Source organism: Melospiza georgiana, chromosome 12, assembly GCF_028018845.1.
Source record: "Melospiza georgiana isolate bMelGeo1 chromosome 12, bMelGeo1.pri, whole genome shotgun sequence".
NCBI classification, from domain to species: domain Eukaryota; kingdom Metazoa; phylum Chordata; class Aves; order Passeriformes; family Passerellidae; genus Melospiza; species Melospiza georgiana.
Window position 1 is genome coordinate 11,932,896 of NC_080441.1, and position 14,944 is coordinate 11,947,839.

General features: G+C 43.0%; 1 protein-coding gene across 6 annotated transcripts in view; it reads left to right on the forward strand.

Annotated features, from left to right (window-relative positions):
- PAK3 (p21 (RAC1) activated kinase 3) overlaps positions 1–14,944 on the forward strand; it is a 126,317-nt gene that overhangs the window by 100,238 nt on the left and 11,135 nt on the right. For all 6 annotated transcript variants that reach the window (XM_058032360.1, XM_058032361.1, XM_058032363.1 and 3 more), the window contains exons 5-13: positions 126–163; positions 1,395–1,526; positions 2,132–2,294; positions 6,691–6,754; positions 10,434–10,482; positions 11,258–11,370; positions 12,250–12,367; positions 12,714–12,813; positions 13,243–13,439. In XM_058032360.1, the coding sequence (XP_057888343.1) occupies positions 126–163; positions 1,395–1,526; positions 2,132–2,294; positions 6,691–6,754; positions 10,434–10,482; positions 11,258–11,370; positions 12,250–12,367; positions 12,714–12,813; positions 13,243–13,439 (974 nt within the window). The remainder of the gene's footprint in view (positions 1–125; positions 164–1,394; positions 1,527–2,131; positions 2,295–6,690; positions 6,755–10,433; positions 10,483–11,257; positions 11,371–12,249; positions 12,368–12,713; positions 12,814–13,242; positions 13,440–14,944) is intronic.

Genomic DNA, 14,944 nt, shown 5'->3' on the forward strand with positions numbered 1-14,944 from the left:
CTCCTGAAGGGATAGTGTGGAAGAAGAGCAATGTCTATTTGGGTTGACTTGTTCTGTGGGATTCCCCAAAACAGGCAGGGTTTTTTCTTAGCAGCATCTGGTTCATTCTCCTTTGCTCATTGCAGATAAAAGCGCCCATGGATACATAGAAGCCCATCCCTCGGTGAGTGGGAAAGTAACCTTTGATGTTCTTCATTTTTAAGAATTGTGGAGCAAGCCATGAACTTTCCCTGGCTGATTTATGATTTTCTGTTTGAGTTCTTTTTAAAAAGGTGAAAGTCTGGTTTAGCAGACAGAAGATTGCTGGTTTTAGCCATGGTGTATATCATTCACAACAATATGCAGCACCACCTAATGAGCCAATTTTAATTTAGTTTTAAAAATCTAGAATGCCATTTCTATCGAGTTTCATGATTTCTCTCTAGTACAGCTGGATATATAACTGAATATAAATAAGGTTATAATTGATATGTAACTCACTGGAACCATTGAAGGAAAGTTTTAAATAACCATCCACTCTAATTAATGCTGGATTGCAATAGCAATCCCAGAGATGTAGGAGTGACATACACATTAATACTGACCAAATTTATTAGGGTTATTGTTAGTGAATTAAATAGCAAGTGACTGAATGGGGATTTGGCTTTTATTTTAAAGTGTTAAGCAGCTTCATGTGAGGTTTGTGATTACACAGCCAACTGTGTATAATGAAATGAAAATCATCTTTGAATATTCACACTTCAGGTTTTCAGTCATTGCCACTTCCCTTATCTTTAATAAAACACACTTCTCAGAGGAAGTGTGGTGTTCACCAGAGCAGAGGAACCCTTCCCAGTAGCTTTTCTAGTGGATATGGACACCTTGGCAGATGCTGTAGTATTTTTGTCTAGCAGACAGAGGCAGTAGTGAGACAGTCAGCATGACAGCTTTCCAAAATTACCAACTCAGCTCTCCCTGTTTGCTGTGGGCTTCCCTTACTGCTATTTCTACTGGACCAAAGGGATGGCATTTTAAAGAGTTGCAGTCAGATGTGAATATGTTGAATGGTGCCTTTGATTTGCATCAGTTCTCCTAGTGGTCTGTTGTAGCCAGCTTTAAAGCAGTTGGTAAAAACTTCAGAAGGTGCCTTTTCATTTTTTTGTTTCACCAGCAAATTTAGGATGAGATGATATAACCCCCTGCCTCTGAGCAGCAGGTGGGACTGGTGGAGTTCAGTTCACCTGTTCCTTTAAGTGTTGTGCTTTAAGTGGGTTTAACTTAAACTTTAGGCCCATAGGAGCAAGTGCATGTCTAGATTGGCCTCTGATGTCTGGGAAGACTGAGGGTGTAGGTAGCTGTCAGAGCTTCAAAGTGCCAGGATAGAGACTGTCACTCACTGTATTGTCTGTCCACAGAGCACAAAAACAGCATCAGAACCTCCTCTGGCTCCCTCTGTGTCTGAAGAAGAGGATGAAGATGATGAAGAGGAGGAAGATGACAATGAACCTCCGCCCGTTATCGCCCCACGGCCTGAACACACCAAATCAGTAAGTGCCAGCTTTGTTAGGTCTGTGTTTGGTGCAGTGCAGAGCTGCAAGTTTGTGATCAGACAGGACTGAAGGGGCTGAAGGTGCTTGGGTGGAAGTCCTGCCATGACACAGAGCTTCACCCCAGCCACGGACACTGGGAAATTCAGGTTTGAACTTTCACATTCTTGTGTCAGTTTCCTGGGATTCTGGTGAGGGCCATGGCTTTCTTTTTATATCAGGTAAGATGTACTTTAATGTCCTTTAATGCTACAGGTGTGAAAATGAGCCACTTTGTCCAGCTGTGCAGGCTCCCTGTCAGCAGTGATAGCAACCCAAAGATGCAGGTACATATCCTGGAAAGTACATAGGACATACTGGCCTCTGGAGGTACCTGCCCCTCTCCATGGACTATATCAGCAAGTCCATGAAAATTGAACATGAAACTGGCCATGAACTTGTAACCTTTCATTTTTGCTTGTTCAGTTTGAGAAGTGGACAGCAAAACCAGTTTTAGAGTCCTGGATGTGGCTGACACGATCTTCCTAAGGGCTTGTACTTGGAATATGATCTCAGGGGGATCTCTGCCAGCCACCTTTCTGACACAAAATAATTTCTTGTCACAGATCTACACCCGCTCTGTTATTGAACCTGCCGCTGCACCAGCACCAGCTAAAGAAGCCACCACTCCCCAGCCTGAAAACTCCAACACAAACACCCTGTACAGAAACACAGACCGGCAGAGAAAAAAGTCCAAGATGACAGATGAGGAGATCCTAGAGAAACTGAGTATGTATTGGGTATTTTGAGTCTGCCAGAGCAGTGTATTTGCTGCATGTGTCAGCATTAGCTGTACCAAATGTTTCTTGCAGTTTAGTGTCACAGAGTCATTTACAGCTCCCTACAGAAACTGTTGTGCTTTGAGGCAGCAAGAGAACACCTGGAGTGTTCCTGCTGCCTCTGAGGGCAGCTGGGACTGGGTTGGGTTTGCCTGAGCTTCCTTCTGTGGTTAAGGCAAAAGCTGAGATTGTTTGTGGTTGAGCAAAAGGCTGTGACCTAGTGAATGACATAGGGAACTCCTGTGTACTAACGGCCAAATGAAACAGAATGTTTGGGTTCCTGAATTCTCTCTAGACTCCTAACTTCTCATGGTTCATCAGAGTCAAAATATTTTGCAAAAATCTGTTGGGTTTTTGGGTTTTTGTTTGTGGGAGGTTTTATACTGGTGTGGGATTTTTTACCAGTAGACAACTGCAGCACTAAGCTGGTCTCTTCAGCCTCAGTGAGCTCTCCTTGGGACAGTTACACATTTTTCAGGTATTCTCTTGCTGTCCTTTTTGTAATTGTTATTGCTCCTCCTACTTCTGCAGTTTATTTTTAAGAATTTTACAGTTTTGTCAGTGAGATCTCCTTTGGAAGAAGCATCTGCTATATGTTCCTCAGACAACAAGGCACTTTCTCATAGCTAATTCCCAGCCCGTTAATACTTTAAGAATCCTGACTGTTGGCTCCAACCCCTGTGCAGATCATTCTCTATTGAAGCACACCAAGCCCTTCCTGATTCTGCAGTGCAACCAATTGAATTTGCTTCTTGCATGTGATAGCTGCCAGTGCAGTGTTCTCAGATTAAATGGTTGGGTTCAGAGCAGAGCCAGGTTATTCTGTGTCTACCATTAATTGTTAGTAAAAAAAAAAAAGCAGATTGATCTACACCTCCTTCTGTCAGATCACAGAGCCAATAATGTGTCTTTAATGGAGCCAAATGCTTGTAATAGAGTGCTGTGTGGCTGTGGCCTTTTCTCAGTGGTTGCCATTGCTCAACCTTCTTGTCATCCTTGCCCTGCCACTGATGGCTGCTGTGAATGCACAGGCTGGAGCCTTCCTTAGCTGTGAGATTTCAGCTGCTTGCAGAGTTTCCTGCATCCTTACCAGGCTGACATGAATCTCAGTGACATTAGGGAGTATCCAAGGGATAAATTCAATAGCTTTAGCTGAGGGCACAGTGAAATAAATTCCAGAGCAGGTGGTTACCTGCAGGTATGTCAGCTTATAGAGAGGAATTCTGCTTCTTCAGCTGATGCTAAATGTTTGAGGCAGGCTGCTCCCCCTGAGATCTACAGGTACCCTGCATCCATGAGCTCAGGTGTGTCTATCATTTATTCAAGCTGCTATATATGCCAGATTGGCACTGAGCCCTGGAGTTTTGGGGAGTTACATCTTTGAAATGTTACATGCTTTCATGCTTTTTCTTTCTTAACAATTTGCTACCAAGTGAGCAAGGTCTGAATGTCTGCCTTGGGCAAATTGTGATGTGGGCAATGAAAATATTTTTGTGCTTTCATGAAGCTACCTGAAAACAGGCATGATGCTTTTTTATTGAGTCTTGAACTAATTATATTTAAGCAATGTGGTGCTTGTTCTATTTTAACTTGCATGACTGCTCCACCTTGCCTACTTCCCTCACAACTCTTTCTATGCTACTTTTAGGAAGATGTCCCCTGCTCTCTTTTATCTAAAATTGCTTTCATAATTCTTTTCTGCTTGAAATAGCTTGAGTTCTTTTAGAGCTTTTAGAGTTCTATTAGTGAGTAAAGACTGTAATATTGAGATAAGATCAAATAAAATTCTGTCTGTAATGAAATCATGACTATGTTCCACTGATAGCTATAAAACAGAACTGGCCCAATTCAGCTTTGTTATCCACTTAATTTAGGACTTGATAAAGTAAAGTGCTTAAAGACATCAAAATAGCTGATAGGTTTATCTTTTGTCCAGAGCAGGGAGTGCTTGTCTGAGCAGAAGTTGTGTACCTGTCACTTTGTTAATTTTAATGCTGTAATGTTTGATGTACATTGGCTTAAGTTCAGGGAACCAGCCACAAACAACTGCCCTGGAAAAGCAGCTACTCAAGTCTTGAGGAAAAACTCTGGAAATCTGAACTTCAAAATTAGTGGCAAATTTGGAAAGTAATTGTTTAAAATCTTTCTTCTTCAGATGTTCTCTGTATTCTTTCCTGAAGTAAATGAACCTCCATGAACTTGTGGTATCTGTTGTAGTAGATACACCATTCCATTAACTTGCTGAAAATAGCACCCAGCCAGGCACTGGCAGCTCAGAGTTTTTCCTGTTGTCCAGCCCAGCACAGAATTAGAGAAGTGTTTGATTTACTGCTGCAGAGCTCATGGGGTTGTGAGCCACAGGGTGTGAGTCAGTCCCATGTGGGACAGTCTGGCCCCATCACCCATTGTGGACTTCATGCCACTGACAGCTGAAGTTAAACCTTGCCCTGCTTGACACCTTCTTGCACATTTGGAGATGCCAGGAATCTGATGGGAAGGAAAAAAAGCAGTAATTAGGATATTTTGTCTGTGTCTAATGAAAGAGCCAAAATCTGATAGACTCAAACAAATGGAAAGGCTTAATTCAATAAACAGTACTGGTTTTTCTGGTCTGGTAGTTTCCTTGATAGAATGCAAACAGTGAAGCCTGAGGTGGTGGCTCAATGCAAATGTCTTCTAAGCACTTACCTTGGAATGTACATCACAGAAATAGTTTAGGAAGATGAGTTCAGAAGGAAAGACTTCAATGATCTGCAGCTTATTTCCTTTGACTGATCTGGCTGTGTATCCCTGTATTACAATTCCAAACACGTTTGTTTACCTGTGCATCCAAAACAAAACTTGATGATGCACCATTCCCTCTTAGTGGTCACAAACTCCTCTTCCCCCTGTCCAGGCCATTTGTATGGAGCAGAGAGGTCTTCAGCATCCAAATGGGCATCTGACTGGATGCCTGGCCAGGAATCTGCCTGCCAGCACAGTGAGAAGACAGGGCATCAGCACCATCTGGTACACTCCCTGCTAAGGCAATTTTGCAGCCCTTGGCAAGAGTGTTAATGGGAGCTGCAGGAGAAGAGGTTTCCTTTGCCCCACATGCTCACTCCCCTTGCCCAGTACTCTGGGAATGCCAGCCAGGGCTGATGGCAGGGTGAGCCTGCCTGCTGCCTGGGATGCCCACATGGTCTCAAGTGCCCTGAAGTGGTCTGCCCTGCTGTGCCAGCCTGCAAGAGTCAGGTGGATTGGTGTGTCGGGAACCCAAGCTGGGAAACCTTCAGAATCTGGTTAACTTTTCATAGTTTCATCTCACTGAAACACATGGCATAAAGAAATGCTCATTCTGCTTCTCTAGAGCAGGTCTTCACTACAGAATAACTCTTCAGTAGAGAAGAACATGACTAGAGGACTCTGGGGCTCCCTTCTAGCTGCCTAAAATGAGGGATAGGAGATGAGAAGGTATAAACCTCCTGCTCATGCTGTGGAGCTTGACCATCCCACTGCTGCAACATGGAGTTTCTGGGAGGCAGCAGGCCCTTGTTTGATCTGTCTTCTGCATCATACCAGCTGGGCTCAGGATCAGCATCCCTTTGGACAGCTGTGTCACACCAGCACCCAGGAGCACTGCTGTCCTTGTTACCCACCCTGCTGGTTTCAGGAGAACATGAACAGTGTGTGTGTGGTGGTGAGAGGGCGAGTCCAGTGTGAGTGACGGGGCTGTGTCACACTGAAAACCAGCAGTGTGGTTCTTGAAATTGTGCAGAGCAGGGATGTCTTCAGAACTTAGCCTGGAAACCAGTGATGGGGGCCCTGGTTCTGAAACCCCATCATTCTTGATGGCAAAATGAGATGCTGTTCACTGCAAACATGAAGGCATTCTTTTGGCAAACTGCTGAAAGGTTGAGATGGTCTCCTCCTCTCCTGGAAACACTCTTTCTGTTCCAAAAATGGTACCTGCTCATAAAAAAGTGAATAGAAGATACATTTAATCTTCAGAAGTAGTAAACTTTTTGTTGAATCACAGTGTGTTTATTCCCAAGAAAATACAGGCAGAGTTGTTATAGCTCTCCTTAATGTTTGTAGCGAACAAACGCTTGCATTGGTGCCTCTTGTTTTCTGATCTGTGTCTGTTCTGGATATTTCTCCTTGTGTTCAGTTTCTTGTCAGGGTAACCCTAAAGGACTGTAGCAAATCAGTGTTTATGGAGGCCATCTGTGCTGGGGAGTTGCTGTTGTTGTTACCCAACTGACCACAAGTGGCTCAAAGCCCCAGACAGTGGGGCTGCATTTCGGATCTGCTGGAAGGTGGAATCTCTGGTTTGAAGTGAGAATCTTGCATTTTGTTTCTTTCAGGGAGCATTGTGAGTGTGGGAGATCCTAAGAAGAAATACACTCGATTTGAAAAAATTGGCCAAGGGTAAGTCATATCCCAGTTACTTGTGCAAAACCATGGGCCTGGTATTTTGCTGGTGGAGCATCAAGCATGAAGATAGGCAAGCTCCAAACATGTTCAGATGTGATCAGCTTTAGATCCTCCTGTCTCTCAGTACAGATCAGAATTTATAACTGTGGTCAAAAGTAATTGAAAGACAACTTGATGCTGACAGAATTTCATCTGCAGCAAGGAGAAAGGCCTGAAGGATCTGTTGTCCCTCAAGTGTGTAGCTCTTGTCTGCTTATTTTCTTAGGAGAAATCATTTTTCTATGTCTCAAAATAATATGACCATGCTGAAGAAAGGAGAAAAAACATTATTACCTAAAAGAGAAACATACCACCTGATAGTTGTCAGCTCTCAGTAATGTTTATTTCAAATATTTGCATTAAACAATATTCAGTGGTCAGGCTTATAACCACATAGTTTAGAAACTGAAACCAGAGATTAATAATAAGCTTTTTTTTTCTAGCAGGGGCTGTAAAACCCAAAAATTCAGTAATAGACACAGTGCCAATGCACTTCAGAGGAAGATAAATCATCTACCTTGTGGCAGATCCTTTGTGGATCCTGCAGGTTCTAGGCATTTATTGAAAATAATCACCCAAGCCATTTGCTTTTGAAACCCAGCTTTGCTAACTGTAAATTGGATCAATTTGAAATATTTCCTATGTGAGGAGGCAAGAACAAAAGAACTTACCTCAAAATTAGGTATCTGACTTGCATTTTAACTATGGGCTGCCTGCACCATTGGTGTTTCCTTGGCAGTGTTGTTCCAGGAGGACTGGCACCATCTGTGTAATGCCAGGCCACTGCTGGCAGTGGAGGACAGAAGCTGTTTTCTGGCATCAGGAGATGTTGTTCTGCCTTAACTGTTTGTGAGGTCTGAGCTCAGAGTGGCCTGTTGCTAACCTGGAATAGTTAATGTACTGCAATAAGGCTGACACACCCATGCCCTTTCTCTGGCAGGTTTATCTTAGATCTCTGTGATTTGGTAGAGCCCTTGTGGCAAGGTTTTTAAGCTCCATTATTGTATAAAAACCCTTTCTCAAATTCCAACTTGCTTCCTATCCAAAGCTTTAGTTCTTGCTGTCATTTGTAAAATGTCAGTGGAAACTTCAAGCTGTGCCTGTCTCTTAGGAAAGGGGTGTCAGCTGAACAAGTGAGAGCAGAATAAACATGTGTGTGAAGCAGATTATTGCTGTCACTGTGAGAACGTGACCATCACCCTCACGTGGGAGTGAGCTTGCACAAAGGTGCCTTGACAACTAGTGGAAAGACAAGTGGCTGGTATGTGGCCTAAAAGGGTATCTGAATGGATTTCCTCCAGCTTTTAGTGCAGCCTGAAGATTGCATAGTGCTAGTTTAAACTCCTCCTTGGGGAGTAGTTTGCTGCCATAACTAACTCATGCCTCTAACACTGCAGGACAACTTACTGTGATAGGAAAAGATCCTAAAGAGAAAGATGATCAGAAAGGTAATCAAACAGGATGATCAGGAGCACCCAGAGTGCTGCAGGGCTGGGGTTTGGGCGTCTGCAGCAGTGCTGGGCTGTGGCACTGCCTCAGCAGGTGATTTGCTCAGTTAAAGCAGGTGCCAGTTCCTGAGCTGCCACCTCTGCAGGGAATTGGGTACAGCTGTGCCAAAGACAAGTGTTGGGGTGTTGGAAGGGAGCAGGTTTTTAGTAGCTGCTAATGAGAGCAAGGCAGGGAGAGGTATGGCTGCTCAGGGAACTCCAGGTAGAGAGCAGCTGCTTATGTGAGGAAGAGCAACTGGCCAGCACATTGCACTGCTTGGCTTCACACAGCTGGGAAGTTACTAAAGACTGTGATGGTTTTACAGCCACTTGGCAGTGAACAGTAGTCAGCAGGCCTGTGCTGCAGAACAGGTCAGTGCTGAGTCCCTGTTTTGTCCTCTGTCTCCAGCTGAGGACTGAAAATGTTGCTGACACCAGAGGAAACTTAGTTTTAGCTAGCACTTGATAAAGAGGTTGTGTTTGCTCAAGCAGTGTTAGCTCTTGTAGCAAGACAAATTAGTCTGGAGCCATGAGCAGCCTGGTTAGTACTGCCCTGCACACAGTGACACAGATCTAATGGTGAGTGCTGGCACTTGCCTAACTGCAGTAAAGACCAGGTGCTGCAGGACAAATTAAAAGTTACTGGTCAGAAATGAGTGGCTTAGAAGTGAAAATTTGTAATGGAGAATCATAAAGCCTTTGCATTTAAGTCTCAGCTTTACTTAAATTATCTTTATCTAAACTCCTCACAAGTAGGTGGCCTGGAGCATTCCAAAAACATTCTAATTTCAGGAGCTGTTTTGAAATAAAGCCTGATACGATTTTGCTCAGGAGAATCATCACAGTGTTAGCAATTCTGAATAAATGTTGTTGACTTCTTATGAAAACAAATTGGATTAATCTTGTCAATTAGTTATAGGAAAATGCATTTGCCTTTATATCAAAAGTGTGCATAGCATGCCCAATGAGAATATTGCTCTCAATGCAGACATAAGGTCTCTGTTGAATTAAACTGCTTCTGAAATATTTCAGCCTGCAGGCAAACAAACAAGCCAGGGGATCATGTGAGAAGGAGCAAACTCATTTTGGCACTTTCAATCACTGGGACACTTGCAGGATGCACATTCCTGCTTGTGAGAATTCCCTCGCTGGCTCTCCACTGCCTCACTGCTCCTGCAGACATGGGCTTCTTAAGTGATGGCAGTGTAAAACTGTGGTTTAGCTCAGAAGGAAGCTAAGCTTTTCAAGCCCCTAGATGCTCTGAAACCCAAAGGAATTGCCTCTGACTGGGGCTTTTTCAGCTCTTCATGTCATTATGGGGAAGAACATCTTTGAAGGAAAGGCAGATGGCAAACCAAACCCTACCCTGTCTAGTCTGCAGATGAGCACACTATTTATTTCTGGTGGCTCTACAACACAACCTGTGTGTGCCACAGAAGCAAGACATGGACACCATGAAGAGTCCTTCACATGTTGGGTGCACTCAACAGAAGCAGCTGCCTGCAAACCTGTTCTTGAAAAAAACCTGTTCTTGACAAAGAATCTCTCTAAGTATCCTCTGTTCTAAGTCCTCAATTTGTATGTGAAATAATAGATGCCTTAACCTGCTCTAGCTGTGACCTTGCAGGATGGATGGAAAATTGTTTACTTGCATGCTGGAGAAAGCTGTATTTAGATCTTTTCCTCAAATGGCTGTCATATGTTCAGGGTTCTCAGAGTGACTGTGTGACATTGCCTGAGTTTGGCAGATGGATTCAATTTAAAGGTGTGAGAAGGCCCAACTGGATTGTGTGTTACATTTCATGGAAAAAGCACACTCACAGACACACACAAAAAAAGAGGGGAAAAAAATAAATTAACCACAGCAAAATGGATAGGAATTGAACATATATTTAACAGTTTTCTTAGCCACTCCCCCCGCCCTTAGGTTTTGAATTAGAATAATGTGGCATGTACACTGGCCATTTGCCCCAGCCCTTCTTCATGTTGGCAGAGGGCTGGTGGGCTGCCATGCTGTTGGCTGAGGAGTGGGTGAGCCCTTATAAACACTCCAGGCAGCAGAGCTCTCCTGTCTGGGCTGGCTTTCACTTCCAGGGACTGAAGTGTTTCTCAATGTTTCTCACTTTCTCCTGCTGTTTTGTTTCTAGGGCTTCAGGAACTGTTTATACAGCGATTGACATTGCCACAGGACAAGAGGTGAGTGTCAAAAATCCCAGCAGTTTCTGCAGCTGTTGAGTGCTTTCCCCTCTGCTGTGAGCTGTGGCTGGAGCTTTGGGTGTCCAGTAGAGCTTTCCTGCAAAGGCTGTTCCTCTGAAGCATGGACAAATGTCAACTGGCAAAATCCATCACTGCTGTCTGCAGCTTTTCAGTGAAAGCTCTTTAAGGACAACGTGGTTTTGTGCCTGAGAAACTGAGCACTTACTGTGGCCATATGCTTTCCAGCAACACTGGATCTGAGGTTTTCATAAATGCCTGAAAAGGTGCCTGTGGATTCCTAGAATCAATAAGGGCCTTGGTACTCTCTGTGCTTGGCTGGATGCTTTACCCACAGCTTTTAAGTCCAGTTTTAAGAGATGAATTTTTTTACTTGCTCTGTCTTCAGAACAAGTTGGTGCTCTCCTCAGTATTGTTGATCCCACCCTGGTACCATGTTACATTATCCCTGAATGTTTTTTTTATGGAGAGAAATCTGCTAAGAAATCCCAACAAGCTTTTGTGCCAATAAAAAGTAGATAATTTTTATTGCCAGTATAAATGTATTGGTTTAGAAATTGTTCTGTCTCTGTTCCCCATTATTATTCTTGTTATTTTTCTTGTGGAACAACATCCATAATGTATGTCTGTGTTTGCTTTGTTGTGTAATCAAGAATAGCAGGTGATACAATCAAAAATCATGGAACTGTCCACTGCATGTTCAGTCTGATCTTGTGCAACAGACTACTCAGGTTAATGGTTTTTAATGTCATTTTAGGTGGCCATAAAGCAAATGAATCTCCAACAGCAGCCCAAAAAGGAACTAATTATCAATGAAATCCTGGTCATGAGGGAAAATAAGAATCCCAATATTGTTAACTATTTAGACAGGTAAGTTGTTCTGTATTACCACGTGAATGTTCATTTACACACTGCAGGCCAAAGGTTTAAAAAACCCTTTGATCACTGCAGAACGTGGAGCTCTTTATTTTTTCTCTACACATCTCCAGTGGATGGGAGGAGATTGCATTGGCTCTGCATTAGTCTGTTCTGGCATGCATAGTTTGAAGTCACTTTTCAAAAACCTTGACCAGCCATATCTTACTAAAACAACAGTTGTCAGCTCCATATTCCAGGTATTTCCTTGTTGTTTTGTTGTTCTGGGTTTGTTTTTTTTTTTTTTTTCAAAGTTGATCAGATTCTCTGTTTCTTGTGCAAAGTGCTGACAAGAAATTCTTTCCTAGAAATTCTTTCCTTTGGGTGGTTTCTGCTGTTTTCCATTGCTGGGGATGCCAGGAAGACTAAGTTCTTGTTTCCAGAAACACCTAACTTGACAGTGTTTTAATAGCCTTTGCTGTTTCTGAATGTATGTTTTGCAAGGTTTTCCAAACATTGGACCAACTTCTGTCCTCAGTGGTGCACACTCTCCTCCCATGGATAACTTTGAAAGTTATGTTGCATCATTCCTGGAGTTAGGGGTGGAATTCATGAGTTAAGATGATGAGCTAGCTGGTGGCATGTGTCCTGGTTCCAGATTTATCTTTGCTTGCTTATCTTACTAAGTGCATTCTTCCCTTGCTTGTCACCTAAGATATCTCCTTTTTCCACTGTGCAGATTCCCAGAGCTGTGTAGCCTAGAATGAATGTCCTTTTCATTTTATTCTGTCTTCATTTGCAAGTTACCTGGAGACAAGAATCAGTTGTAGGTTATGATTATTCATTATTTTGGCTGTGCACATTCATCCCCACAGCATTATTTTCTCCTTTCAGTTACCTTGTAGGTGATGAGCTGTGGGTGGTGATGGAGTACTTGGCTGGAGGCTCTTTAACTGATGTTGTCACCGAGACGTGTATGGATGAAGGACAGATTGCTGCTGTCTGTCGGGAGGTGAGGGATCCACTTGTGCTTCTGTTTGCATGGACAAGGTGATGCTTCTGCTTGTGGTGTTGTCATTGTATGGAGAAGAAAGAGCAGCTCCACTGCAGCAGCAGTCATTCTGTCTGTGTTTGCAGGGGACAGCCTGTAGCAACAATTGATGTTTCCCTTTCAAAAGCTAGTATTGCCTTCCCCTCGAATGACATGACTGTAACAGGGTTGGAGCAGCAAGCTCTTCTGTGTTCTGCCTTTCCTCACCACTCCCCTGGAAAAAAAATCTCATAAAACTATTTCCTGTCTCATGTGATGAAATCATGTCATGAATTTTTATCCTTACATTTCTTTTTTCTCTTACCAGTGCCTGCAAGCCCTGGATTTCCTTCATTCCAACCAAGTGATCCACAGAGACATCAAAAGTGACAATATTCTTCTTGGGATGGACGGATCTGTCAAATTGAGTAGGTATTCTTGGTCACACGCAGCATTCCTGGATGTGGGATGGGGGATTCCTTTTGAGTGATAGCCAGTTCTCCAAAAGTGGTGCTGGTGGGGGCACCTGGACCCTCATGTGAGGGCACAGCTGCAATGTGCAGAGAGGTCCAGAGAGAAACAGGGTGTAAGAGTGGCTTTGCTTTGTGTATGGCCCTTCCAGAGTGGAGGGAGTTACAGTCTAAAGCTTCAAGTGATTAAGTAAAAGCCAGTGGATGAAACATGAGGGTTTCTTTAAGTGGCCAATTCCATATTACCTTGGTTACAGCCCTGAGGAAGCACAGCATGGCTGCTTTTCCAGCTAGATTCCACAGTGCATTCTCAGACTTAGAGTGGGGGTTCTTTTGCTTGGTTTTGTAATTCAAGCTGGCTTTAACAGTATTTGTTTTTCTCCTCAGCTGATTTTGGCTTCTGTGCTCAGATCACCCCTGAGCAGAGTAAACGGAGCACAATGGTGGGGACTCCTTACTGGATGGCACCTGAAGTTGTAACAAGAAAAGCATATGGCCCCAAGGTGGACATCTGGTCACTTGGGATCATGGCAATAGAAATGGTGGAAGGAGAACCTCCTTACCTTAATGAAAATCCTCTCAGGGTAGGGTGAAATATCAGATACTGTTGTCTTTCTAATTTGTGCCATATTTTGTCTTCCATGAGATAAAATGCCATTCACATCACTTTGAACTGATTCTACAAAGGCCCACTTCTAAAAATGTTCCTACAGCACATCAGCATCTGCTATAGCTTTGGTTGCATCACTGTGAGAAGCTCAGAGGCAAAGTGACATGCACCTGTGCAGAAACTTGCCCCTTCAGCCTTCAGTGATGCTTGAAATTTCTCATGCTCTTTGTGAACTCTTTTTGCCCTTTTTGAGCTGTATCTCCAAATGACAAAAATTTTTAAGTGCCATGCTTCTCTAGTTGGAGAATTTTTATGGTAAGCATTGGAGCTGTACTTGCAGGCACAAAACTCTTCAGTGTCAGACCAGTGCTGATTGATAACCTGAGCCTTCCAGGAAAGATCACTGTTCTAATAATGCAATTATTTATTATCAAACACATTTCTAAAAGTATCTTTTAGCACAGATACTTCTAGAAAACTAGTGTATTTTGAAGTTTTCACTTTTATCCTAATATCTTAAAATGAAGTGGCCAGTTCTTACACCAAATGAGTATGTAGTAGTGGGGGAATGTATACCAGGATAAAACCTCATGACTGACAGCTGAAACAAAATGCTGCACAGTTAATTCCTGTGGTAATTTATGAGAAAATTAATTATTACCTATATGTATACATACATACATATGTTTTGTTAAGGTTGGAATTAAAATAGAGCATGATCTTTAGCTTTTCCATGCTGTAAGGTTTCTCTGTGCTTTCTCTGATTTGTGGCATCCAGACTGTGTGTTGCAGACTGACAGAAGAAACTGCAGAAGGGTCAGGACATACCTCCCAGCTGCTTAAGAAAAGAATACACCAATTATACAAATTTCACTCTTTCAATTATACAAGTCTTTCACACTTTTTGAAGAAGGTTCCTAAATTTTCTTGGAAGACTTCCTTTGGTTTGATAGGTGGCCTGGGGTTTTTGGTTCCAGGCACACATGTGTAGTGTTGCACACTGTGTCACCTTGTTATGGTGGATAAGAAATAAACAGGTTTGGATTCAGAGTGGTGCTGAATAAGCAGAGTGCACTGCAGTGGCAGGGTGGCATTAGGCCTCTGTCACTGCAGCCCTGTTGTACCAGCAGAGACCTTTGCACATCACAGTTTTGCTTCTGTTTCCTGTGAACCCATATTTCACTTGCAAAAAACACAGTTGCCTTGTATAAGGCAGTAAAAGCAGGTGAAAAGAATTAATGTTGTTGATCTGGATGCTGAAAATTCCCTGCTTCCTTTATCTGAAATGTTGATTAGGACTCCTCAAGAAGCCTCAGGTCAGCTGTTAGAAAGATAACTGGATTTCCTATTTCTGACCAAATTCACAGTCAGATATACTTGAGATCTGTGTGAGAGGTCTCAGCTGCCTCTGAACAGAAGAGCTTATAAAGCAAGACTGCTTTTTACAGCAAAATTTTTTAGCTGATAGCGCACACTAGT